This window comes from Strix uralensis, chromosome 4, assembly GCF_047716275.1.
Source record: "Strix uralensis isolate ZFMK-TIS-50842 chromosome 4, bStrUra1, whole genome shotgun sequence".
Taxonomy (NCBI): domain Eukaryota; kingdom Metazoa; phylum Chordata; class Aves; order Strigiformes; family Strigidae; genus Strix; species Strix uralensis.
Genome location: NC_133975.1, coordinates 129,506,308 through 129,533,257, shown reverse-complemented (window position 1 = coordinate 129,533,257; position 26,950 = coordinate 129,506,308). Strand labels below are relative to the sequence as shown.

The 26,950-nt window shown below is 42.9% G+C and overlaps 1 protein-coding gene across 2 annotated transcripts in view; it reads right to left on the bottom strand.

Moving 5' to 3' along the window:
* DDHD1 (DDHD domain containing 1) overlaps window positions 1-26,703 on the bottom strand; it is a 69,076-nt gene extending 42,373 nt beyond the window's left edge. The window contains exons 1-3 of one of the 2 annotated variants that reach the window (XM_074869179.1): window positions 25,894-26,703; window positions 12,366-12,539; window positions 3,777-3,878 (exon numbers count right to left, since the gene is read on the bottom strand). In XM_074869179.1, coding sequence (XP_074725280.1) covers window positions 3,777-3,878; window positions 12,366-12,539; window positions 25,894-26,608 — 991 coding nt within the window. In that variant the 5' untranslated portion in view covers window positions 26,609-26,703. The remainder of the gene's footprint in view (window positions 1-3,776; window positions 3,879-12,365; window positions 12,540-25,893) is intronic. The other variant, XM_074869180.1, reaches the window with a different exon arrangement.
* Between the last annotated feature and the right edge of the window lie 247 nt (window positions 26,704-26,950).

The following is a 26,950-nucleotide window of genomic DNA, read 5'->3' as shown; positions in this document are numbered from 1 at the left end:
GCAGGACCTTGTCCTTGGCCTTCTTGAACTCCATGAGGTTTGCATGTCCCACCTCTCCAGCCTGTCCAGGTCCCTCTGGATGGCACATCCCTTCCCTCCAGTGTGTCACCGCACCACGCAGCTCGGTGTCGTCGGCAAAATTGCTGAGGGTGCCTCGATCCCACTGTCCACGTCACCAAAGATGTTAAACAGTGCTAGTCCCAGCACCGACCCCTGAGGTCCACCAGTGGAACAGAAATTCCCCTAATAAGGGAAAATCTATCACTCTGAGCTCCAGGCCCTCTTGCTGTGCAAGAATATTCCTTCAAAATAGGAGTGACACCCCACACGATGATTGTCATTGCGCTTTCTCTGTCCTTACATAAGAATCTGTCCCAGTGATGACAATGTCTGGGGAGAAAAAAATGGCACACCCTTGCAGATTTGCATGGCAGAAACCCAACTGAGAGAAGAGCTGCCTAGCTGAGATCAGTCACGGGGATAAATGATCCACAAGCCATGTGTGCATGCACAGCTAGGCAGACACCGTGGTTCTCTGTCACTATGCATAAGAAATACTCTAGGTAAAAGAAAAAAAATAAACCTGCAATAAGGTACCTCTTCATGAGGGCCAACACCATACCGGAGACTGTGAAGAGATTCTCAAGGCTCTTGAGAGCCCAACCAAAAAGAGCGTCTGCTGCTGAGAGTCCCAGGGTGTGTTAATAGTGAGGCAGGAAAAAAGACCAAGTGTCTTTGGAAAAGATTTGATAGCAACCTAAAAATAATAATCAAAATATGCAAATTGTGTTTTCCAAGTACAGGATAACAAGGGCTGCCATTGCTGTTTTGAAGCTGAACACGAGGAAGAGAAAGTTTAGTTTTCTTGAAGGTGATAACATGATTTACATTCTCTTTGCAGAATGGTAACTGTCCTATAAACCTCTTGCATGCTGCAGAGGTGGTCAAATTGACAGCTCAGGAGCTTTTCCTACTAAGAGATATCGCAGAGCGTCAGGAAGTCACCAAGGCATGTCGTAGCATGGCTGAGGAAGCCAAGTCACAGAATTCAGATTAGGCAGTGGGTATGGCACAGGGGAATGCTCTTCGTGTTCATTCCTCTGCCTTCCAGGCCCTTCAGAAGCACACTTTCTACATTTGCAGATTCTCTCCAGGGCACCAGGCTAGGATGCTGCCAAGCTTCACTGAGACCTGACTGCGGCTATGGCATCTCTGAATGTCAGGCACAGATTATGAAGGGTCTCTCGTAAAACCATGAGACAGGAATCTCCCTCTGGACCCGACTTCTTGCAGCTTTGTTTTCACATGAACCACTTCTCTGACACTGAAAACGTGCACAGCTTTCTCAGTAGGCATCTCTGTAGGTGCATCTTCCCCAGTGGCAGAAAACCCTCCATATCCTGCTCACTGCTTAGTTTTCTAGTTTGGGATTGAAGGCCAAGCCCATGGAAATGAGACCAAGTTTTGGTTTCCTTTGTGGCCAGAAACAAAACATTCTGCAGGAACACCAACCATGACAGACACCTAGAGTATGAGTACGTGGAAGGGACAACCCCACTGTAAACGGGAGACTGCCTGACGTGAGACAGTAGTGAGCAAGCCATGCAAAAACAAGGAGAAAAGCATAGGGGAAGCGAGAGGGATCAAGAAAGGACTCCTTTCAGCTGAAGAAATCAATAGTTACTATTCACACAAACCTCCAGTTTCACCAATATAGATGAACACAGATGGAAAAATCCCTCTAAAAAGTTTAAATATGAAAAATGAAGTAGTAAACGTAAAATAGAGAATACATATTCCTAAAGCCTTGAAGAACCTGATCTCAATTAGACTGCAGAAACTCACCTGGAGTCAAAATAACTGGAGAATAACTGAGGAGCAGAAAGCCTGCACTATTTTTTATGCTCATAGCACAAAATGGAGAAGCTGGGAATGTGCACACTGCGTGTACACTGCTAGTGCACGCATCCTCCCAGCTCAAGGGCTTGAGGAGCTGAACACCTACAGCATCAAGTGCAGACAGGCAGGCACTTGAACATGGCATTTCACAGGGCCAACGGTTTAAAATTAAATACCTTTTAAGGTAAGCACCTGTTTTTTTTGCTTGATGCTTTCATCCACCTGCCAAGACCAAAGCATGGGCTGATTCTCTTCTACCAGACTCTGACTATACTCAAGTCAAAAATCAACCTAGAGAAAAGCACCTTTGAAGTGCTAAAAGCTGATATTACCTCCATCGCCTCCACAAAGGCACTGTCATTCCAGTCAGGGCTAAAGACCAGAGAAGTATACATACTGTCTGAAAACCTTTTCTGCCCTCTTTTTTTTCCCCCAGGGATTTTTAATTTAATCTTGCAATCAGTAAGCAGTAGTTTCTGCACAAAAGCCTGACACATCATACAGGTAGCTGAGAGCATAATTTGGCCACTAGTGTTCTTTCTTAAACAACCCTGAAGTTCTGGCATGTAAACCTGAGGTACAGATGTAGATTTTAAAAGCTTTTCTTATTCATTTAAAAGACAAATGCAAAGCAATTAAAAATGCTATGGCTCTTAATTTAAAAGGGCTGTTTTGCATTGCTGTCATTTTTATATTGCACTTCATTACCTCTCAATTCATCAATGTCATTGTTAGTTACATAAGCACTTTTAAATTTTTTAATTCAAGCACATTCATTACCACAACTGAACATGATTTGGAGAAAAAAATGCACAAAATTATTTCAAAATCACAGTCACAAAATAAAAGGCAGAAGTCCTTTCTTACTGCTCAAGACAGCAGTTACTCTTATTCACCTTTAACAGACTTGAGTTCCATGGGTGAGAAGAGGCAGGAAGAAGTTTACTATTAAATATTTTGATTTCAGGCATTTTCATTTGGACCCAATTATAGAAAAATATAATTAAAGGAAGTCAAAAGGCAAACATTTATGCATGTCAGAATAAATTCTCATACTTTACAATATCCCCAGGAGCTAAAAGAATATACGGTATGACAAGAATAGCTCTAAACCTACCATGTGCATTTACATTTTAAATCGAGGGTGTAGTTTTCAGAAGTCTACTTCCACAGTCACTGAAGTGAGCAAAAGTTTAATCACTACTGGCTTTAACGATGGTAGAGAAAGACCAGTGACAAGTACTTTTGAGCCTTCTGCAATCATTAATGGCTCCTGTAAGATCTACTCCCACTTTCTGAAACAAATTTGCACAAACATCAGCTGCTGCAAAGTTCAAAGTTGTTTTCTGAAACACAGCAGCCTTTATCACATATTCTATACACCTCCCCTTGTTATATCATATGTTCAAAGTCTCATTTCATTCCAGTACTCATACAAAAGCTGCAGTAAAAATAATTTACAAGATTAATTAGACGCATGCATTTTCCAAAAAAAAGTGGCAAAACATTATCTGGTATAAACCCTCCATTCCTTCTCTGACATAAATTATCTTATACATGGCCTGCTGTGATTCTAAAAAAGTTGGGTTTAGTTTATTGAAAAAGCCAAACCACATATAAAGAGCGTAAAAACCAAATGTTTACAGTTTTCATCACAGTCACAAACAATTATAATAAGGATTACTGCATGATACTGTTAGCATCTACTTTTCTTCTAAGATTTATACATTTTCCTTCCCTTTTGAAGGAAATGGCATGAATACAGCTCAAGAAATTGAAGCATGTAAATCTAACACATTTAACTGATATAAGCAAACTAGAATTTAAAGCTTCCTAAGCCAGGAGTACTACAAAAAAGAAATCTACAATTACTGTACCTTGGGAATGCTTTCGCTTAAGACATGCAGCATCTGAATTCTCCTTATATCCTCTCCATTTGAACAAAGAAGGAAGGGAGAAGGGAGGGAGGTAGTAGAGAACTAAAAGTAAAAACACTGAGCTTCAAAGTAAAATTTTTAAAAGGGGTGTAGTTTTTTCATTAGTATTACCATTTTTAGAAAAAAAGTTGGCACATTTTCTGAAAGAGTATATGTACACTTAAAAAAACCCTGGGTTTGTAGCAAAATGTCAGGTCACATTAGTCAAATTTAATTTCTTTTCTCTTCATAAACAATCATGACATCACAACAAAGCTAAAGGCATCAGTAAAAGACAGCTGGAACACAGCGTAATCAGACTCACCAAATGCCTTTGCATTTACATGTACAAAAGCATAAATGCTCTATTTGTATAGGGTAGAACACAGTAACCCTTCTTAAGTATATGCTAAACATCTGAAAAAAAAACAATAAACTGCAAAACAACAACAAAAACAACCCCAACCCCCCCCCAATCCCTCAATTTTAAGCATAGCTCTATTATTTTTCCCAAAGAGTGTAAGAGGATCATTAAAAGATTTGACAAAATATCCTGCTGTTACCCTGTTCTGTAAGTCCTCAAAGTTGCCGTCCACAGTGAAATGCAACGCTTTGCTGCTGAGCTTCCCCTTGATGCTAAGGCAAGTCAGTAACTTTTATTAGACCTTCAATCACCTTATTTCACTCCTCGTGAGAACATCGAAATATTGCGCAGCAATCCAGAAGACTCTTTTTCAGGTACTTACATATTTGTGCTGTGTGATTATGGCAGAAATACTTTAAGGTAAGTGAAAGCTGCTGCTAAGGAGCAGGTGAAGTTATGTGAGAGGAAGAACCTTGCCATTATACAACAGGAGGCTTGTAGTCACTGTTAACTCAGTTACGATGGATACCTTTTATGCTTCTTCAGGGGTTCCTGAGCAAGGCTGAAAGTGAAGTCCTACAAATCTACATCTCCTGTGTTACAGCTCTGTGGGCCCTCAACTCTCACAAAAAGTCTTAATTTCAAAATAGTTTAGCCTCCAAAACATGACATAGTCAAGAGAGAGTGTTTAAATTCAATGAGGAGTCAAGGCTCTCCAGCCTGGCTTCTGAATCCACAGTCATTAAGCTGTCATTAATCAATTAGTCTGTTGGAGAGTGGGGAGAAACGCAACCAAATGACATCCTCCCTTGCAAACACCAGGAGTAGTTAATAGTCTGTGATCCAGTAACTTATGCCAGCACAAGTGAGTGTTACTCCATGCTTGTGTCAAGGGCTTTGACTGCCACAGTTATACCGGTCCAGGATCATGCTCAGTCACACCCTCAGCTAACAGCTCTGTCAGCAGATGCCTTAATACAGATGCAAGCGAATTACATTCCTCGTTGCACATCACTTTTCTAGAGGAGAGGAAAATTACGCTCGTAGCCATTGCACTTGGGACTTGTTGGAATAATTTAGTCTGCTGAATATTATACTGGTTGTGGCAATACAACACTCAAGAAGAATATATGCAGGAAATTCAAGAAACGTGTAAGAAGAAATGTTTTTCACGGTGAGGATGGTCAGACCCTGGAACAGACTGCCCAGGGAGGCTGTGGAGTCTCCATTGTTGGAAATACTCAAACCCCCACTGGAAACATCCTAAACCTGGCTCTTGTTGACCCCGCAGCTTTAAGTGGGAAGGTTGGACTAGATCATCTCCAGAGATCCCTTCTGATCTGCACAACTCTCATTCTATGAATATGACTTTCCCATCTAAAGGTTAACATAGCCAGCTGTGACAAAAATTCATTGTTAATATAGATTTATGAACAGTGAAAATTTTATTTGAAATTTAAGGGAAAAGAAATAAACTATTCCAAATGCAACTTTTAAAATTTTGTGGCATCTAACCACACACTGAAAAGCCATAAGAAAAAACAATAAATTTCTGCAGTTTCAAAATGCATTAAAAAATTCATTCTGATTCTGACTCTCAGTATCTTTTTCTACATTTCTTATCTATCACAGAATCATAGACTTGGTCACAGAATTTCTGTCAAAGGGACTGCTGGGGTTCGTCTGCTCCAATCCTCTACACAGAGCAGGATCAACTTTTAAGTCAGATCCAATTTCAAGTTTGAATCATGTTGCTCAGGAGATTTCCAGCTGAAGTTTGAGCATCTCTCTGTGCAAGTAAAATGAACTATGTCTATTCCTATCTTATTATCACATATATTAAAGCTTTCAGCTTCACTTCATCCTAATTAAATGAATATACCTGAAAAAGATGATGGAGCAACAGATGATAGGTACTCAACTGTATTTACGATAGTAATAGCTAACCAAGGATTCTTATGGCAGAGATAACAAATGTTAAAGCTGTTAGAGGATATTATTTACACTGGGGACCACTTTATGATGTACCCTTTGAACTACTGCTTTGTGGTCTTGAATGGAAGAATGAGAACTAGCCCTCATGCTAGCCTAGAGCAGTGGAACTATGACCTGCTGCTTCCTCCCCAGGAGCACGCTGAGCACTTGCTGCTCCTGCCCTGCCGGGTGGCACCGTTGCCACTGTACAGAAGGCAAGAAGTGGTGGTTTTACCAAGTACCAGCCAGCTGTGGGTCCCACTGATTGAACCTCCAGCTGGAAGTCGGACTGTGTGACAAAAGCTGCTCTTCCATCCTTGACCACCTCCCAGCACCTGCTAACAGCTCCTCTGTGCTCAAGGAAATCACAGCAAGGGATATGTGGGCTCTCACCACAGAGCAAAACAGAAAAAGCAACGCTGAAGTTAGCAACTTTGACCCTTTGTCAAGAAGCTCTTGGTCTGAACATCACTGCCTTTACTGTGGTTAAATACCATTAGCAAAATATCTAGTCTGGGAACCCTTAAGAACCTGCTACAATCGGAGTTCATAGTCCAGTTTTATCTTACAATGGCCTTGATATTACTGAAATCTCCTGAAAACACTGCTCCTCTGACACATTAGAGAAGTCACTAAGTATGCATAAAAAGCAGTTTCTAAATTTTATGTTAATCTGTAAGTTTTAAGCTTACTAACTGCTAAAAAGGTATTACGATATCCTTTTTGTATTCCCTTCAAAATGATTTCAGTGAAATATTGCTTCACTGAACAAGTGTTATAACCTAGGTTTTCCTCAGAAATATTTATAGAATTATTTTACAGTAGTAATACATTTAAGTGTAATCACTGGGTATATGCAATACAAGAACGGTCAGTATTTCTGCACAAAGGTACAGAGATATAACCCATTCTCGGTGTGATCAAATAAACACCCCAGATATTTCCACATTTTAAGGGTTGAAGTTTGCATCAAATATTTAAAATTTTGAACCTAAGAATTTAGATCAAAACATCACCTTACATCTTGTGTTGAAATTAATTTCTGTATGTTAAGTTTGAAGAATTAATTGTTCTTAAGAAGGACAAGCAAAGCCAATATACAAAAAAGCCTTGTGTTACCTGGATGAAAAAAACAAGTACTGGACAAACGAATTTGGGGGCCCAAAAACCCCCAATGTTGTCTACCTATCAACAGAGTGGCAGAACAACAAATCAGATCTGGAAGCCCACATATACTGTTACAGCAGTGCAGCATCTCATTTAGGGGTTTAAGGTGTCATCAGAGTTGACTTTTTTTTAGCACAGACTTGAGTGGCAAACACCAAGCTCTACTCCTCAATATAAGTATAAAATGACAATGTGATGACTCTCATTTTGCTCAGAAAAATTAATGTAAAATTACTTTATGTAATAACAAGCCAAAAGATGCCTGCTTGAATCTGCCAATATGCAGATTTGCATTTGTGCAAACTGGTGATTTGCATTAACTCAAACGCAGGCTGCAGACATTCGGTTTCACAACAAAGCAGTCGAAATGCAGCCAAACCCTTAATTCCTCATCTGAAGTGTGATTCCTTCCTGTAGCTGTATCAATTGCTCTGTCTTGAAAGACAGAATAGCAATGTCCTTTCCTGTATCTATCAACAATAAAATGAACTATTTAAACTGAAAAAGGTAAGTGGAATTTGGCCGGGATCAAAGCAGACTCCGGGGCGATGAGATGTGAACCAGAGTGCGGTCAAGCTGTGGAGGAGATGGGTGATGCCCTTGCAGCATTTGCTTGCACCAGGACTTCAGCAGCATTCCTCTGGCCTGGCTTTAGCACCTCAGGGGGCAGAGCTCCCTGCAGAGTCGATGGAGAGAGAGACTCATGCCCGCAGCATCACTCCCCGACATGCAGACATGACCTGTAGTGGTCTGGGGAGTTGGCTGCCACACGCCAACACCTCCTATGGACGCTGCACTTCAGAGATGGCCGGTCAGGGCAGCTGGCCTTTTACAAGTGTTACAGCTGCCAACACATTCAGAACCAAGTATCCCTCCAGAAATCTCAGAAATTTGACCAGCTTCCAAGCAGCAGAGAGAGCTCTGGTACCTGTGAACCATGTCTGTGAACACAGCATAACCTTCTTGAACGCAAATCCAGGTCAACTGGATATGGCAAATCTAAAGGCCACATGAACCTGCTTGGACAGTCCTAAGAAATAAAGTGCCCCATTTCTGCGTTCTGCCATAGCAAATAATTTATCCGAGAGAGTCATGCCACTGCTGAGACCAGCAGCCCACTGAAGGGGATCAGACACCAAGAGGAGTCAGCGACATCAGGCACCATAAATGCAGCTCATTTTGCAAGGCATGAAATTAAATACTTTGTAAGATGAAAATCAAAATGCAACTACAGTTTTCTCAGCAGAGGGATGTCCCGTTGAAGCAGTGGTCTCCAGGTCGCCCCACGGAAAACAGAACTTGAGAAACTCTTCACCTAAAGACTGTCATATGCTTTCTGTTACCTTCAGCATTTACAGCTTCCTGTGCATGGGCATTATGCTACTTATAGGCCACAGGTCGGAGACTCCTATTCTGAAATATTTTGCACTTTTGGAGGAAGGTTTGTTTGGGTTAAGAGTTTAATGATGGGGCAATTATTCATCAACATCCTAACACAAACAAAAGCCCTGGTTAAAGCCTAGTTATTTCCTTGTTAACATGCTGCAGTCCAGGAGCAGAATTAATAAATCAAATCAATGGAGTGGGAAATTGTATTTTTAGTCTTTAGAGTACCCTTCTAACGTGTGTCCCAAAACTAAAAATATGAGGAAGGAAGAGGGGCACTGCATGCTGAGCAGCTACCCTTCACAGGCAATGTGCATAGTGCTCACTGCCAGCTTCTGCAAGACAAACTGGTCTGTAGGGATGACTCCACGTGCCAAGGGGCAGCAGCACCACTTGCTCTGTGCTGAAATGGGGTGATTCCATTGCCAGCAACCCACTGGGCAGGCTGCTCAAAAGCTGATGGTGCTAAACACTTAGTAAACTTGCTTGCAATTCTGTTTTCTTCACAAAAATATTTCAGAGGACAATAAAATAAATAAAGATGATTGATTAAATTGCAAATAAATTCTCAACTGAGTCTTGGATACTCAGTTCCAGGATATCATACATTGCTTTGAGTTAGCAGGCTGAAGAAGAGAAAATTATCGAGAACAGGAGCAGCAAAGTGCTCCTAACTTTTCAGCCTACTGCCACCATTCAGAGCGTGGCTGGGGTCAAATCAAGAGCCAACAGGTTTGTCTACTGCATATGAACAAGATGCTTGCTGACAAGCTAGTTTTTCATTATTCATGACGCAAACTGGCATGTTCATATAAGACAGTAATTATGTTTAAGTACTAAGAGACTGTTACAGCAGATCATCTTAATTTTGCTGAGGAATTAGAGGAGATGGCTAGTTTTTCATCATTTACAACACTTTATCACAGCATTGTGAATAGTCACTTTGCCACTCAATGACATTTACAGATCTATTCTAACTTTCACTAGTCTTAAATAACAGCTACCTGTAAACCTTGATGGGACCAAAGTGTGTCATACAGGATGCAATTACAACAAATTATAGCATTTAAGAAACATATAAACTGCATTCAGCTCTTCTCCAACTAATTATGTTTACTTCACCAGCAATAATGCAAGTTATAAAGCTTCTCCCAGTGCCACGTGCAGATGGCAGTCGTGGATGCCAGCTGATCAGAGATGCATTGAGAGGCATATTATAACGACAAAACCACTTTTCACACTTACTGTTAGCTATAATTTTCCTGCAACTCTCCTATTACTACAAAAAAAAAAATCTATTGGAAGTTTCTGGTGACTTGACATGTATTCCATTTTGAAGTGACTGCATACATAGCTTGGAGGGTGGTGGTTTTTTTTTGTTTTGCTTTGGGTTTTAACTTTGGTTTTAGAAAAGGCACTGGTGTCTGAATTTGGAGTTTCTTTTTCTGATCTTTCATGTTGTCATAAATATCAGGGATTATATCTATCTTTCTCATCACTCTCTCCAATCTCTCCTACCTCAAATCTGAAAATTTCTGCTCCACAGACCAGACTTCTGGGGAAATAAAAAAAAAAAAAAAGAAAAAGAGAAAATAAGTCCCTTTCTTACTCGATGAGGAGAATCCAAGTACAGCTGAAGCCATCCTTCCTTCCTTCCATCAGGAGTTAAGCTACCAAATGCTGGAAGCACTCAGCAGCCACAAAGACGTGCTCTCCATGTAAAAGCATACTACCCTACCACAAACGGCATCGCACTCACAGTGGGGGTGCAACTGTACTGAGTGTTGTACCAGTACACTGGAACAATAAACCAGTACAAACACACAGAAATACAGGTAAAAGTGCCTTTTGAAAGGGCAGTTGTACTGGAACAGTGCTGTGGCTCATGGATTCACCATTTTATGCACCTACCTGACAGAGCTGTTAAAGCAGAAGACTGTACTGCAGGCTTGGCCAGTGGAAAAGATCTTTTGAAGTAGTACAAACAGAAAAAAAAACTGAGTCCTTGCTAGGTTGTGGGGAGTTAGAAAATTAACTACTCTCTGTACTGTTGAAAAATCTAAGTCAACAAATAATAATCTGGTTTTCCTTACAGTAATTACAGAAGTAGCCTGAATACTGCCTTGCTTCCAATTTATTAACAAGCTTTTACTTGTGTTGTCATGTAGTTCATACATAAGAACTCCTCCATGCTCATGGCCAAAACACAGCTATTCCTACACTCTGTAACTGCTTTGTACAAAGTTGTAGTTGAAAGAGTTTAAAAATAAAGTTGCTTTATAAAGAATAACACAACCAAAACCCTACTAAAATATATTGTGAGGCCTCTGTACTTGCAGCTCTTGGGTTGTAGATTGTTCACCAAGTGACAACCAACAAACTGAAATGAAGAGTGAAAGCCAAAAATACTGAACTTTCTCTGTGCTATACTTACCCTGAGCAATCAATTCAACTGTTGTCCTGGTTTTGTTTGGGACAGAGTTAATTTTCTTCCTAGTAGCTGGTATAGTGTTGTAGTTTGAATTTAGTATGGGAATAATGTTGATAACACACCGATGGCTTTAGTTGTTTCTAAGTAGAGTTTATACTAAGTCAAGAACTTTTCAGCTTCTCATGCCCTGCCAACAAGGAGGCTGGGAGACACAAGAAGTTGGAAGGGGACACAGCCAGGACAGCTGACCCAAACTGGCTAAAGGGATATCCCAGACCATATGATGTCCTGCTCAGTACATAAACTGGGGGGGAAAGCTGGCTGGGGGCTGCTGCTCGGGAACTGCCCGGGCATCAGTCAGCAAGTGGTGAACAACTGCATTGTGCATCACTTGTTTTGTATATTCTAATTATTTTATTATTATTATTACTACCACCATTATTATTATTTTCTTCCTTTTCTGTCCTATTAAACCATCTTTATCTCAACCCATGAGTTTGGTCTTTTTTTTTTTTTCCGATTTTCTCTCCCATCCCGCTGGGTGGGGGGGCAGTGAGCAAGCAGGTGCTTAGTGTGTGATGCTTAGTTGCCAGCTGGGGTTAAACCACAACAATTGTGTACATTAAATAATAGATCAGTAATTTCAGAAGGCTATTCTTAAAACTGTTAAATGCATTTGACCGAGAGCCCCGGGAACACTAACTGAACGTCCTCAGCCTGGTCATTAAAATACAAGGTCTTCCGTAATAGAATGAACGCCCAAGATTTACTATAGCTGAAGACTACTCTAATAAATTCACAGACTGAACAAGAATGGAAAATGAAATGTGATCTCTAAAACTGATACTCCCTTTAGGGCAGAATTAGGAATGCTGGCCAGAGAGCTAATAGCCAGTTTGTATTTGGACACTGACTCTTTTTGTCCCATCAAGAGATTTCAGTTTGACGTGAGATTTCAAACACAATTAAAAGATATGAAACACGAAGCAAAATGGGAACAAGAAGTTTATCCATGAATATAATTTTTACAGTGTTCATCAAATGTGCTGCAGCAGGAAATTCTACAACATCAAGATGCACTGAAAAACAGGAGAACAAACTGATGCCTGTAACAATGTTCCTCCTATGTAGGATGGAAAACCATTACAGATCACGTTCTTTCTTAAGAAAACCAGACCCCAACTGTTCATAGAACATACTATAAAAACAGTGATCTAAACACCCTTACCTTCCTTTCCGTCAACAGGTTTTGATACTTCCATATCAAAGCTCTCTTGCAGCTGCTGGCCTCTGAAGCGGTTGAGATGCTCCTGTTCTATTAAGTTACTCTCCTCCTCTTCCAGAGGTTGCCACGTACCATCAATAAACCACTGTCCGCGCATTACAGGGATCTTTTCCGTTTCTAAAAGTCAAACAAGAGATTATTTTTTTTTAACGCAACAAAGCACAAACTGACAGCAGATAAGAGGGAAAGGGAATTCTGTTTGGTGTTTTGATGAAAAAGTTACGCGTCCACTGCTGGGACCCCTAACAAGGTAACCACAAATGCCTTGAGAAACCCCACCACCTCTTCTCATGGGGCTGAAATTAGTAGTGAAAGTAGTGTTAATCTGCAAACAACTGAGCTAATGAGGCCAAATTTTCAGTGTGTGAGAGGATGTGAGAGATGGACAGAAAGATGCAGAGTCTGTAAAATTTATTAAGGGTTAAGTTCAGACAACAGTCCAGCTGTAATGAGATATACTCCTCTCTACCCAGTTTCTTTGAATTTTCAAAAAATTAGGAACTTTGCAAGGCTCATGCTCCTCTCTAAAATTTGACTGATAATAACCATTGGTTTCAAAGTTATCAAGAGGGTGCAGAATGAGGAGGAGATACAAAACCACTCATGCTTACCCTGACTGCACAGAGCCTTGTTTCCTTTGGGACTTACAGTAACCCAAATTACACAACAGTTAGCATAGAGGGCGATTTTAAAGATGAAAGTGGGTTTTTTTATTACAATCAGTCTTTCACCAAGGGTTGCTTTCAGTCACGGTCATTCTAGTTTCAGTTTCAGCACTCCAAATGAGGAAGCTGGGCGCTGAACATTTGCTATCTATGTGACAAAAGAGAAGTCTATGAAAATGTATCCTGCTGCCTCCTCTTCATCAAACTGTGCTTGATGTCCTCACTAACTACTGAGGCTGTAGGGAGCAAGAATTCTCCCTTATACCCATCCCTGCAAGCAAGCCGAGACAATAATATCCATTGTAGCTCAGCTCAGAATTTCTCCTCCTACATCTGGAAAATCAAGAAGGAGAAATACTGCGTGTGCCTGTGCTCCACAAGCCTGTAAGCGCCCAACCTCCAGCCTCATGGGACCAGCACAGATACAGGTCTGCTGAGACCCCAGACCTCCAGTGCACGCTAATGTGTGTTGCTATACACACATGTATAGAGAGACTCGGCCAAATGCAAACGTCTCGGGGGGGGTGTGCACACTAACCACCAAATTGAGCTCTCCAAAGCAGCCAAGAACTCAAGCACAAAAGAAGAGCCTCAAAAAAAAGATGGGGGAAAAAAAATAGGCTTTACTACTCAAAGATCTGTTCCTACCTGAAAGGTGAGGAAAAAGCTGGTGAGGACAGCTTGGAAAAGAAACAATAGATGTAAAGAAACGGTAAATGAAAATTAAGTAGAAAACAAGACACAATAGAGAGCATGAAGTTTTCAGAGTTACTGAGCAAAGGAAGGGATCTATCTGATCTATCACCAGACCAGTACAAATGCAGCTGGGTGAGGTGACCCAGCCAAGGGCAGAGGTTTTTAGCCTGGCCACACCGCTCTGTTAGCTCAGGTCATGAGAGCACCTCTCTCCCCTCCGCAGAGCACCACATTGGCACTGAGCACGTCCCACCGAGCTTGACGGCGGGTCAGAAGTCTCTGCACTGCCCTCCGTTACAGATATGCCACTAGTGCTCGCTGTGCCCGTGGACACTAGTACACACCAGAAGTGTTTTTCATCCTAACCGCAGAAGTTAACCATCACTACAAATGACACAGAAAATTGCCTATGAAAATTCAAACTAATTTTGGAGTCTACATCCCATCAATGATGATGTGAAATGTCAATGAAAGAAGTAGTTTTCTTGAAATTAAAGTTAACCACAGCTGTGTTAGCTGTCACCACGTACAGTAGCCTCTCATCATGCACTTGTCTTAACCTTTGCTGTATTTCCCTACATTTTACACCTGTCATATATCTGCATTTTTCAGAAGAGCTAATACACACAGATCCAGTCAGGCTGCCCTTACAAACAAAGCACTGTCTGCAGGAAAAAATGAAAAGCACATAATATGTGAGCGTAAATAAAGGATCGCATTGTTGCTGAAGCAGTGACACAACTACGTCAGACGTTAATCCTTACTTGGAAAATCTGTAAGCAATTCCTTAATTCTTGACTAAGCATTCTGATGAGGGTCCATTCATTGAATTATTTTTTTAAAAAATAATAATCATATGAATACTATTTTGTACTCCAAACTGAATTAATACAACACACCTCTTTTTCAGTTTTGAAGGGCTTTATTTCTCATGGGAATTTCCACCTACAGATTTCTAAAATTCTAAACATAAACCATTAAAATAAACATTGGCAGGCTCTTTCTGCCTGAAAGAAACCTTCTCATAGTGTTTTTTCACAAGAGTAGACCGTAGCACTCAACAGCAACTCTGAAACATAAGACGGGCAATGCCTTTTCCAGAAAGGCTCAGCCACGAAAAATTGGCATGTTTGAAATAAGAAAAATTTTATTGTAAATTTTTTACAGGACAGTTTAGTTTGAGAATAAACTGATATATCTGGCTCTGGAAAGGGCATTTATATGGAAATATAAATCACTTTCAGATCCAAAGACAGACTATTATGAAGCTTTGTTTTCAGACTAGGGCTTTAAAACCTGAGTGAGGCAATTCTGTTTTCCAAAGCTCATTGGGATCTTAAGGGGGCCCAGGAGTTGCTTTTTTTTTTTTTTTCCATCTCCTCCTTTCAACTGTTGCACACTATGCGTGCAGCCCAGCACCCTGAACTACAAGCTTGTCTTATTTCACATCGTTAGCTGGATGTCAGGTTTGATCACTGTGCTACTGGGAAACCTCAAGAGAAAACCGCCTGGTAGAGGAAGCAAGTAAATGACATTTCCTTCCATCAGAAGCACGGCTTGGTTTTAAGAAAACTGAACACTGTCTTTCAGAACTGAAACAATCAAATTTGTGAAAACAGCCCACAAAGAATCATTTCATCTTCTTCTCATGAGAGAGGAGGTTTGGTAAAGTGGAGAACAACAACTTCCCATTAACATCTGTGTCTTCAAAACTGAAAAATGATGGCTATAATATTAGAATTGTGTAATGCTGGATTTCAGTCCAGGTCAAAGTCTAACTCCAGTCATGATGATAATGACAACCTACTGATGCTAAGTCACCAGCTCCAAAAGCAAGTGGCATTTCAGTTACAAAGAAAGAGGTATATTAATGGTAATTACACTGAATACTCTGGATTGGGTGGCAAAATGAGGTGATTGCAACCCAAGAGGAGATATTTCAGTATAACCTGTTGACTGGGGGAATGAGTAAAGGCACATCTTCATAAACACAGTTCCTCTGTTTAATCTTGGACGGGTCATTCAAAGATTTCTGTGATTCATCCGGAGAACTTGATGCAAGCTATTACAGTGTATCACCATTAAAAAGTGATGAACAAAAAATGCCATTTTAGCACCCAGTTTCACTCACTCCTATCCACCTTCAATAAATTCATTCGTATCTTGGATATTCAGATTTTAGAAAGCTTAAACTACATTCAGTTATTTTTGTTTTATGGAAGAATTAAACACACAGGTATTTATATCATTGTAGTTTAACTTTTGGTTTTGCCAATACAGCATTCCAAATTTATAATATGAAGTGTTATTCATCTCTGTCCCTATGATCTTGATCCCTAGGCAAGGATTTGCCATGATTTCTTTGCTGCCTTAAGTCTTACGCCATATAATCTGCAGTTGGCAGTGCTTCAAACTGAAAGATACCAATATATTTGGCTGGTTATACACTTGCATGGTTTATTTATACAAGAATTTCTAAATAAACCTGAATGGCAGGGATTACAAGCTTATGAAAGGCACTTTATTTTAATTAGTCATACATATTTTACCACTGTTAGAGGAAAACAGTTTAAGTGATCTAGACTAAAACAAAGGATTTAATTTTAAACAAAAAGGGCTTTTTCCCTGAAAATCCAAAGAATAAAAGAATACAAGTGCTGTAATTAATGATGTGAAGGGACAATAACATGAGCGATTTGCATTATGATAATCACCTAAATCTTCCAAAGAATAAAAATTATTTTAAAATAAAAACTATATGCAACCTATAGTACACACGTGCAGTAATTTATATATGTATGCCCTGGCTACTCCTTTTTTGTGAAGATCTTTAAACTGTGTGATCACATCCAATATAAATTGCATGAAAAAGCTACGTAATCCATCAAAACACAGTATGAAAAGTAATAACTGCACAGAATTTGCCTTCATTTTTCTTCTTGTACTAGTACATCAATGCTACCATTTGTTTCCTGCCACCACATTGGTCAGAACAGTGTATACCTAAATTTAAACATTGTACAGCTCAAACTGTGGTTCACATAACCTTATTTCACCTTACTTGATTCAGAACCAGGAATCTGTTGCAAAACGAGGATGTTACAGAGCCAATAACTAAAGGTTAACAAAGAGAGCTTAAACACGTGCAAAAGGAGGTCTGGTTAGGAAATACCAACACCAGCTAGCATGCAACCTGGAAGACAGGCAGAACAAAATTATGAGAGATCAAGATTAGTAAACTTCTGTTTCATTGCTTCAAAGCTGACATCCTGTTCAGATGGCTTGATGACAAAGTTAAGGCACTTCTGGCACCACTCAGTCATCAGTCTCAAGACAGCTATAACAATTTATCCACGAATGAGATCTAAAAGGTTAATATAATATTCAAAGGCTCAGAAAATTAAATTAAAGCTTGTGTTTTGCTAAAAATTGACAATCCCAGTTTCCCAGCTTTCCAAGCCCAAAGCCAAGAGGTTGAGCAAGAAACACGAGCTCATAAAATGCAGTCAGCTCGAGATGTTTTTCAGTACAGTAATTTCAGATTCCTGCTTTTCAGAGTAGTAACTTTTCTGTTCCTTAGATTTTTCTGCTTTATTACTACAGTTGCAAACAATTTGCAGTGCGTGAGGATAACATCTGCACAAGCTGAAGGTAACTGAGGCTACCATATGTGACATCTCAAGCTGAAAAGTATTTAAATAATTAAGTGCCCACACATTTACCAAGAGAAAAAAACACCCAGGCAAAATGGTCTTTTTTTTTTTTTTTCTCTCCACAAAGGCCTGCTAAAAGTGCTACATGTCATGTGTCTTGGAGCACAGCACTCCCAACAATCGTAATACACACAAAACCTGAATGTTGCCACTGAAATAAATGTATTCCAGAATAACATCAACAGTACTATTGGCAACTTTTTTAAAATTTGCTGTCCATTCCTACTGTATCAGGCCTAAAATTATATTTTGGCTATATTAACTACTGCACAGCCTGTAAGACTTTTCATCAGAGCAAACACTTAACTATAAGGACAGGTATTACTTGACCTCGGCATCAGTGTGCCTCCTAGCCACCCAGCAGCCACGGCCACTGCTGCCTCCAGAGCAATAATGATTTGCAGATTCTGTTTTCGCCAATGCAAATACACAGAGTGCAGCCTGCAGGACAAGATCTCTTCCTCTTACTCTGTTTCCCTCATGGCTGGGTTTGTAGTCTCATAAGGGGAAAAAAAGGAAGAAACACTCATGAGCACAGGAAGCTTTGTTATGAGAATAGATGGTTACAGAAACTGATGGTGAGATTGAAAATTCCTACATTTTACTGTGACATGATCATGCATGCCAGATGATTAAACAGATGTTATAATAAAACAGCCCAAAACTAAAATTTCATCATTTCATGTTTGCTAGGTAACTTTTTTTTTTTAAATAGCTTAATGTTCTACAGCTTTCTAGCTATTCCCTAACATACTATTTCAGAATAGAGCAGGTTACTGACACTTAAGTAAATTGAACTACTCATTTAATCACAGCCCAGGTTACCTTCCTTTGTTTAACCACAAACACATGCAATCTGTTCTGCTCTTTCAAAAGTAACAACATAACCTGAAGAGGAGTTCAAAGGTGAAATCGCAGCCTTCGAAAACTTAACAGAGCTACACAACTTTACAAAGCCAGACTTTTATTTTTTGTTCAGTGTCCGAGCTGAAAAAAGATTTGATTCACTGAGCAGTAAAGGATATTATTTTGCTGGTCCAACAAATAAGTCTAAATTGCTTTATTGAAGCAATTTCAAAATGACAGGTGCAAGTTACTTTTGAGTTTCACAGAGGCTAAGCACATGAAGAGCAATCTGATTGACATAGATGGGATTTTCCTTCCAGACTCTGATCTGCAGAGCAGCTACACACGCAAGCCTCCGCGTTTGCTTCGGTGTTAGGTGCAGCAAGGGAGGAACATGCACTTTGCTCCACTGCGAATGCAAAATTGCCTCTGTTTTACCAAGACTGTCTGAAATACTCAAGCAACGGCTTGTAACTGTTTTTCCCTGAACCATTTTTAATCAGTTTACGCTATGAACTGAGCAATCCAAAACAGTAATGACTTTGGTCTGGTTCAAATGTCAAAACACAGAAGGAACCCCTTAAGAGATGAACGCCCTCAAAGTCATCTCTCATCTCAATTGCTATATATCACCCCAAAATATAGTGCGTATCATGTTTTTCAAGATGGACTTTTATGGTTTATGATAGTTTAACATCTCTACAATTGTGCTTTATACAGACCTGAACCCAATGGTCCAAGCAAAAATCCGGGAAACGCTCATCAAAAAACCTTGGACTGCTGAAACAGGGCTACAGTTTTTAGAGCTTTACTTTTATTGAATTCTTATCAATTAAAATAGTTTACCAAATTTTAATACTAGTACTCTGAAGTGAAGCACTTCCACCACCAGCGTTCGCTGCTGGAGTCAGTAAGCTGTAGGACCTAGTCCCTTATCAGCTCTTTTCTCACCCAGAGAAACTTGTATTTTTTGAAACCGCATTAGGCGAAAGCTAAACTGACCCACAAAAGAAGGACTGTGCCGCATGACAACCACGTGAGTACCTCCTAAAAGGTAAGCATGTGCCCAAATCCCATTGAAAGTCACGGGATTTTTGCACAATCACACCCTAGGCTCAGTGTGTGTGCTCTCCTTGGCAGACGCTCATCAATCCGTCTTTGCTAGTGAGCTCTCACCAGCGCCGAGCAGCAATGATCATGTACGTACAGTTTGAGCAAGGAGGCTCCTACACAGGACTATCTTTTTAAAAAAAGAAAGCCAGATTTTTCCTGTGCATAGCTCAGACTAATGAGCAAGATGAAGATATTCAAGGGTACACCAACTTTTGCTCTCAACTCCCCCTTTCTCCTCTTCAGGGATTTTTTTCTGCACTCTCCTCCTAACCCCACTTCCTTTTTTCTGTCTACTCCACCCCAACTCCAGATTTCCTAACACTTTCATCCCCAGATTTCACTTTCTCCTTCAATTTTTTAAACCTTACGGTGTTTTATTCCCCAGAAAACCAGCATGGTTTTAGTTTCTTTCCTCTTAAATATCACTGCCCACTTGCACCTCATACTCCCTCCATCCCAGCGCTCTCCAACCATGCTCTTTAACACTTAATCTCTGGAGCTTCTCCTCTCCAGTTCCATACCAGGCATACTCTAGTGTGGCTTCAGCTACTTGCAGCCCACTCAAACAGATCATACCACACTGGTGACCTTTTCTCTGGACAACACTGAAAACCACTAGTTCATCTTCACTTTTTTCAACCTTACAGATACCACTGACAGAACCGTTTATGCTGCTTCTTTGAATTTCTTGCTCTTTTGCAAATTTTTCTTTCACCTAGTCCTTCTGCTTACTAACTTACACAGTGTTAGCTCTTCCAGATTCCTCTCATGCTCTGTGGGCAAAGAGGAGCTCTGCCCAAGGTCTCTCTTTGATTTCAGTAGCATTTTTTCCTTAGAGAACATCTGCCCCTCACACACACACATGCAGAAATTCACCTGTCATCTATCTTTAATTTAGCCCTGTCAACTCCAAATTAAACCTCATCCTATTTCTTTGATATCGCCACAGCTGAATCAGTATTCAAGCCTTAATTAAGTCAGAACAGAACTCCTGATCCTTCTCATCCCCCAAACATTTTCTGCTTTCTCAGTTACAGTAGATTAACACCCCATCACCCACAACTTGGAACTCAAGTGCTCTCTGCATCTCTGCCTTCTTCCCTGTTGACCACATCCAGCAGAAGTAGTGCTGGACCACATTGAAGGGCAAGCACAACTTGCTAAGTCAAGCCCATCCTTAGCTACTCTGCTGTAGCTGACACTATCCACCGGAGAGCAAGTCTGTGACCCTGGTATCATTTACAGGAGTAAGACAACAGATTCATTTTGCTTAAATAATGCTTACAAATCACAAATATAAGAGCTGAGGACACAGAAGAAACTTTCCCTCAAAGACACATCCAAGCAAAGTGCTGACATCTCCTACCTGTTCTAGTGAAAACATGCTAAATGTCACAGGTTCTCTCTAGTGAAAGAAGGAAAGGTAACCACAGACCATAAACAGAACATACATACAAATGCAATTTGTGATTTATGTACAGAGCACTGCAAATCTAAAAATTATTTCAACTATGTGTATTAGGCCTTCTGGTCAGGAAGGAGCTGGCCAAAACTAAGCTATAAAACACTTTTGGAAGGGTGATATGGTAAGAACAGAAGGAAAAAAGTAAAACCCAGGAAATACTTTGAGTAGCAAAAGTAACACTTTACCTTGCCATGTAAACTATCAGTATTTTATTTATAAATGAATAACATACCCAGAGAGAAAAGCAAGAAAATAGTATTCAGGAATTCAGCCTTTGATCACAAGGTCCTTTTCATAAAGGAAATTCTATCAACCAAGTTCAAAGACTGTCCAATACACCAAAAGCAATGTTCTAAGCATGCTGTAAAGCAACTAAAAACGTGTTCTGCTGCTGAGAACAGACTGAAACAGATGCCAGCCACAAACATACTGATAAACTCTTGATTCCAAACCCTTAATTTTCATCTTGCCTCATGAATCTGTTTTGATACTATTTTTGTTTCAGAATGCAAAACAAAATCCGTAAACTAAAGATGCAGCCGCAGAAGAAATATCCAACACTGATTAAAGCAGCCAGGCAAGAGGTCTAGTGAGGCCTCAGGTTTAAAGTTGCCAGTCTGTAAAGTGTCAACATACAAATTTATGCTGCCAGCTCTAGGGAAGGCACAAGCACCCAACGCTCCCACGCAAAGCAGTCTGCAGAGAAGCACCTTCCTGCTCTGAAATGTTGATTTTTAGTCTTGATGGTGCAGCCCAAAGAACCACCAGTGGCTGAGGTACAAAAGGCTTCATACCTTACTGCTAACGTCTACCTCCTACACCAAAATAAGCACATGATAAAAAAAAATCCACTAAGAAAATAGCCTTATGTAATCATCTGGTGCCAAGCATCAACTACCATACTCCAAGACTTCTCAGTAATCTTGACCGACTCTAGGTTCAGAGGGCAGATACTCTGCCCTGGCATTCACGTCTCATTTCACAAAAGCTCAACCTCCAAAGGCTTTTCACCAAGTGCTCATGGCTGCCTCTTCTTCCAGTTTACAAAGCACCTCAGAGGGCTTACAAAAGAAAATATAGGGTCTTGGATACTTCCTTCAGTCCAAGCTTAAAGGTGGCTGAAATAGATTTTAAAAGCTGTCCAATTCCAGCCTGAGCATACAATTTTTAAAATTAAGACTCCGTGATGCACTCTGTACTCACAGGTATTTGCAGGCTAAGGTCAGTAAAGTATCTGTTATATCAGTACAGCAGAAGCTATTCTTACATCTTCACTCAAAGCCAGTCCTAGTGAACAATTATTTTTTAATACAAGAGGTATTTTACTTAATAGACTACTGGAACTACTAGGTACAAAAACATACATGTTAAAAAGAAAGTAAACCAAAAAAGCCCTTACCAAATCTGTGTGCAGGAGTAGAATATTTTACACTTCCCTAAAACACAATGCTCCACAGACTCCCCAAATGGCTGCAGAAATGCACATTTTTGTTGTTGCTTCTGTCCACATGCCACCGAATTTTACAAAAGCCCTACTTCCATTTTTAAAAACTACTGTTGCAAGACATCAGCCAAGGTGATGAGTATCCCCAGCACACAGTCAGAATTGAAACTGGAGAGCAGGCTGGGATGAAGACAACTATGTGGAGAGCAAAAGTGTTATATGAAAACACTGCAAGAACTAAATACAGGCAACTTGACAATATAACCATCAAAAAGCAAGAGAAAAGCAAATACTAGATAGGGCAACAGTCGCACTGGACAAACTCACAAGACAAGGAACAGGAGAGTCACCCAGAAGTGCCCAGGCTGCAGATTTAACAGACTCATCCAAGACTTTGAAAACTAGACTGAGGTATATCTATAGAAAAATGGTTGTGAAACAGCCCTCCAACTAGGAGGGCAGAAGAGGGCTGTATAACCTAAGAAGATTCAAACAGAAGACCCACATCTAAGATATTACTCGTTGTTATGTCCACAGAATACAAGAAGCAGCCCAACTCCAACTTACTTATCTGGAAGCCTACAGTAATAATTTTCATCCACTTCTGCTGTCTTTGCTAGTTCTACAATACTAATTAAATAAGTCCCAGAGGTCACAAGGTAAGGATAAAATTCTCAGTAATTAATCTGCTCAAATTGTAACTCAGTCTGATACTTCTGATGTTACAAACGAATCCTGTGATGAGCTTAAGATGTCTGAAGACATGGAGTGAAAAAACATTCCAGCACACGCCAAGCTATAATCAACATTTCCCTGTCATTAAGATGCCACAATAGCTGAAGATCTGTCAGCACGTTCAGTATTGTAGCTGTGAGATAGCAGCCTTCCCCGAAATACAGCACATATGTGAAACAGAACAACAAAACAGGCCAGAACAACAAAGATAAAAGCTTTTGACCTTTGCTCTGAACTGAAAATGTGAATCAGCAAAACTGGATAGCAGTTTCTGTACTCTTTAGCCTGTACCTCAGAATATTTAAGTCAGTTGTACTCATTAAACTTCATGCTCATGGGATCAGAGAGCAAGATTCTCCTTCCTTACTCATGGGCTTCACTCGTGTGAGATCTTGTTTGCCACCACCATCTCCCTCCCACATTATAGTGAACTAACACAGTAGCTACACTTTGGGTCTGAAATTATATGCACACTATCAAATGGGAATAATTTGGGAATAACAGCTACACCAAGGCCTTCAAAAGCACAGATGAGACTGAATCCCTGGGATCTGATCTTGCTGTTTTCTGTGGTCTGGATGCAGCAGCTAGGAGGAAAGAATGGGAGGAAGGCAAGGGCGCAGATACACAGGGAATTGAGGCAAGGAAATGTGCAAGTGAAGGAAGAGTTAGACCAGAAGACACTGACAGAGCCTTGAAACACCAGAAGTTTATCTCAGTCTTACGAAGGAGTGGACTTGCTAATAAGAAAAGACTTGAGCGCTCTCCTTAATCAGCTTTCTGAGGACTAAAACACAGCCCCATCGTTAGCCTTCTCAGGTCCTTCTGAGTTTATTTCTCCCCTGCCCAGCACAGCTTCTGGTGTTAACCTCTGGGAATCTCCTTCAAGCATCAGAAACCGTCTCTGCAGAGTGTATGCTGTCATTTGAAACATCTGCTCCTCAGGCTTAATGAGCCTGAATCAGCTTCCAAAACGGACAAGGCACAGGGTCAAGAAATTAAACCTTTAAGCTGCTGACGAGTACAGCCTCTTGCTCCCATTAACCGCCTCACCTGACAGCTCTGCTCATTTGTTCCCCTCTCTCCCCGTGGCACAGTTACAAGAGGGACAGCAGCAGTTTCCTCATCCCTTGGATGAGCTGCATCATCTCTTTCCAGTAACCCTGTGGCAGATGCAGGGGCTTCAGTGTGGTGACAGCGAGAGCCACCTCCACTTTCTGCTCAAGGAGCTGTGCCCAGGCTCCTCTAACTCAAAATATGCATGAACTGAGATCTCTGCTCGCTCCTCGAGCTCAGTGTCTGTCTGCTGGGGCAATGATTTGAAAGGCAAATTGTCACACTACAAGTGAATTGTACCACCTGGCATTGTCATTTATGGATTTCCCTCCTGTAAAGATGCTGATAAAGAAGAGGGGAAACAAGCAAAAGCTCTAGTTTTTATATCTGAAAGAGTTCTGTTGTTTCTCTGTAACTCCCACCTGAGTCTCAAAAATATGCAAAGATGAGAGAAACCTGCCTGCCCCTCTCCAAAGTCCATGCCAGGACAGCGTCTACTGCTCAGCTACTCCGCACCTCTCACTCTACTCCATAACATTTCCCTTGTTCTTGAAGGAATGCAGTTGGAAAGCAAGTCCTCAGGGATGGAGAGTGAGCAGTGAAGTTGAGGGGGTGAAGCAAATTCCCCTCTCCTGGAAGAGTAAGAAGTAAGGACTGTGCGTGTATCTGAGATGCCTGTTGCATCCCATTTCATGCCCCCTCCCAGTGGACAAGTGATAGGGAAGCACAGTATCATCATTTTCCTAGTGAAGAGGACAAGGGTAGCAGAGGGGAAGCCAGGCATCAGCCCTTTCTTCCATCATTTCTCACTAAAGAAGAGGGATCAGAAGCATGCGTGAAGCCCGGAGGCAGTGGACCAATAATTGCTGTTTCTACCCTGCTCCTTCCGAAGGAAGGGTGTGAATCTTGAGGGAAGGGAAGGGAGGGAGCGTCGAAGGCACATACCCACCCTCACTCACCCTTTGTTTCGGAAAAAGGAAGCATAAGCAAGAAGGTTCTCAGTCACCTTCCCTCCCACTTTTTTCCACACATGTCAAAAAACGAGACCTCCCTTTCCCGTGTCTCTGTATGCCCGGAGTGAATGCCCGGATCCCCGTCTCCTTCAGGTGCATGTGTGCAGCGGGGCGAGGCAAGATGCCCAGTTCCCTTTGCAGCTGGAAGGGGCTCAAGAGGTGCCCAGTACACCCTTCCCCCACGACCCTGCACGGGGGGCGAGTGGTACCCAGAGCCTCTCATCCTTTTGGGGGGTGGGGGTGGGGGTCCAGTGCCCCCTCTCTCGAGTGCCGAGCGATGCTCACCCTGCTTCCCCTCTGAGTTTGTCTGGGAGGGTGGGATGCCCAGCGCTGCATCCCCCGTCCATCCATCCCCACCGTGTCCCTGAGACTTGGAGGGGAAATTCCCAGTCCCTCCTCGCTCGGGTCTGTGTGAGAGTTGGGTAACATTCTCCAGGGAGAGGGGTTCTCCTGTACCCCTTACCCCCGAGGCCAGCAAGCAGGGTGCCCTGTCCCCTTGGTGTGCTGGGGAGTGCTCAGACCCCCGTTACCTGTGGGGGTGCGCTGGAATGGCTACTCGGGGGATGCCCAGCGTCTCTTACCGGGGAGAGGGGGAAGCGAGGGGCAGCCCAGCCGCCCCCCGGGTGCCCCCCACGGTCTCGGTGCGAGGCCAGCGGGACCTCCCGGTCCCCACGGGAAGGGAAGGGCCCCCCTCCTCCCCTTTCCCCTCCGGTCCCCGCACTCACGGTTCCAGTAGACGGGGTAGCTCTCCGCGTTGACCACATCCACCTCGTAGAGCCCGCTCCGCACACACACCGGCTCCACCGCCGCCGCCTCGCCCTCCCGGGGCTCACCGGGTCCGAGGGCGCGGTAGGCCAACTCGATCCGTAGCGAGTCGTAACCGATGAAGGGCTTCCAGGTTTTCCGGTCCTCCCGGTAAAACCAGCGCACCTCCTCGGCGCCCAGCTCCCGCACCACCTCATAGCGGGGCCGGCCGCCGCCCGGCCGCCTCCTCTCGGGCAGCGCGGCCGCCGCCAGGGAGAAGCCGCTGCCGCCGCTCTCGCTGCTCGCCAGCCCCGCGCCCTCGCTGCCCTCGCCGCCCGTGCCCGTGGAGTAGCGCGGCGAGGCGCCCGATTCGGCCGAGTCGAAATCGCCGCCGCCGCCGCCGGCCTCGTCGCTCAGGCTGGGCTCCCGCGGCAGGGCGGCCGCCGCCTCCGGTTCCCCCTCAGAGGAGGAGGAGGAGGTGGAGAGCGCGGCGCGGAGCCGCGGCGCGGAGCGCTGCTGGGGGCGGCGGGGCGGGCGGGCGAGGGGATGCTGCACGCCGCGGCTCGCCGCCTCCGCCGCCGCCGCTTCCTCCTCGCCGCGGGTCGGCCGCTCGTAGCAGCCGCCACCGCCGTAGCCGCTGGCTTCGCCGGGCAAGTCCCAGGCGCCCTGCGGCGAGCCGGGCTCGGGGTAATCCATCCCGCGGCCCGGCCCGGCCCGGCCCGGCCCGGCCCGGCGGTGCCGCCTCTCCCCGCCCGCCCCCGCGCTGCCCGGCCCGCGGCTGCCGCAGCCGCCGCCGGCTCCGTCCGGGCGGGGGCGGCGCCGCATCGTCACGCGCGCCGCGACGCGGCCGGGGGCGGGGCGGGGCGGTGGCACGCGGCCTGCGGGCGGGCGCGAGGGGCGGGCGCGAGGGGCGCCCTCAGGCGCGGGCGGCGGAGGCGGGGGGGAGCGGGGGTGCGAGGCGCCCTGCGGCGCGGGTTGGAGCCGTGCCGTGTCTGAGGGACCCTCGGACACAGCCTGCACCATGTCCGTGTGTGAGAC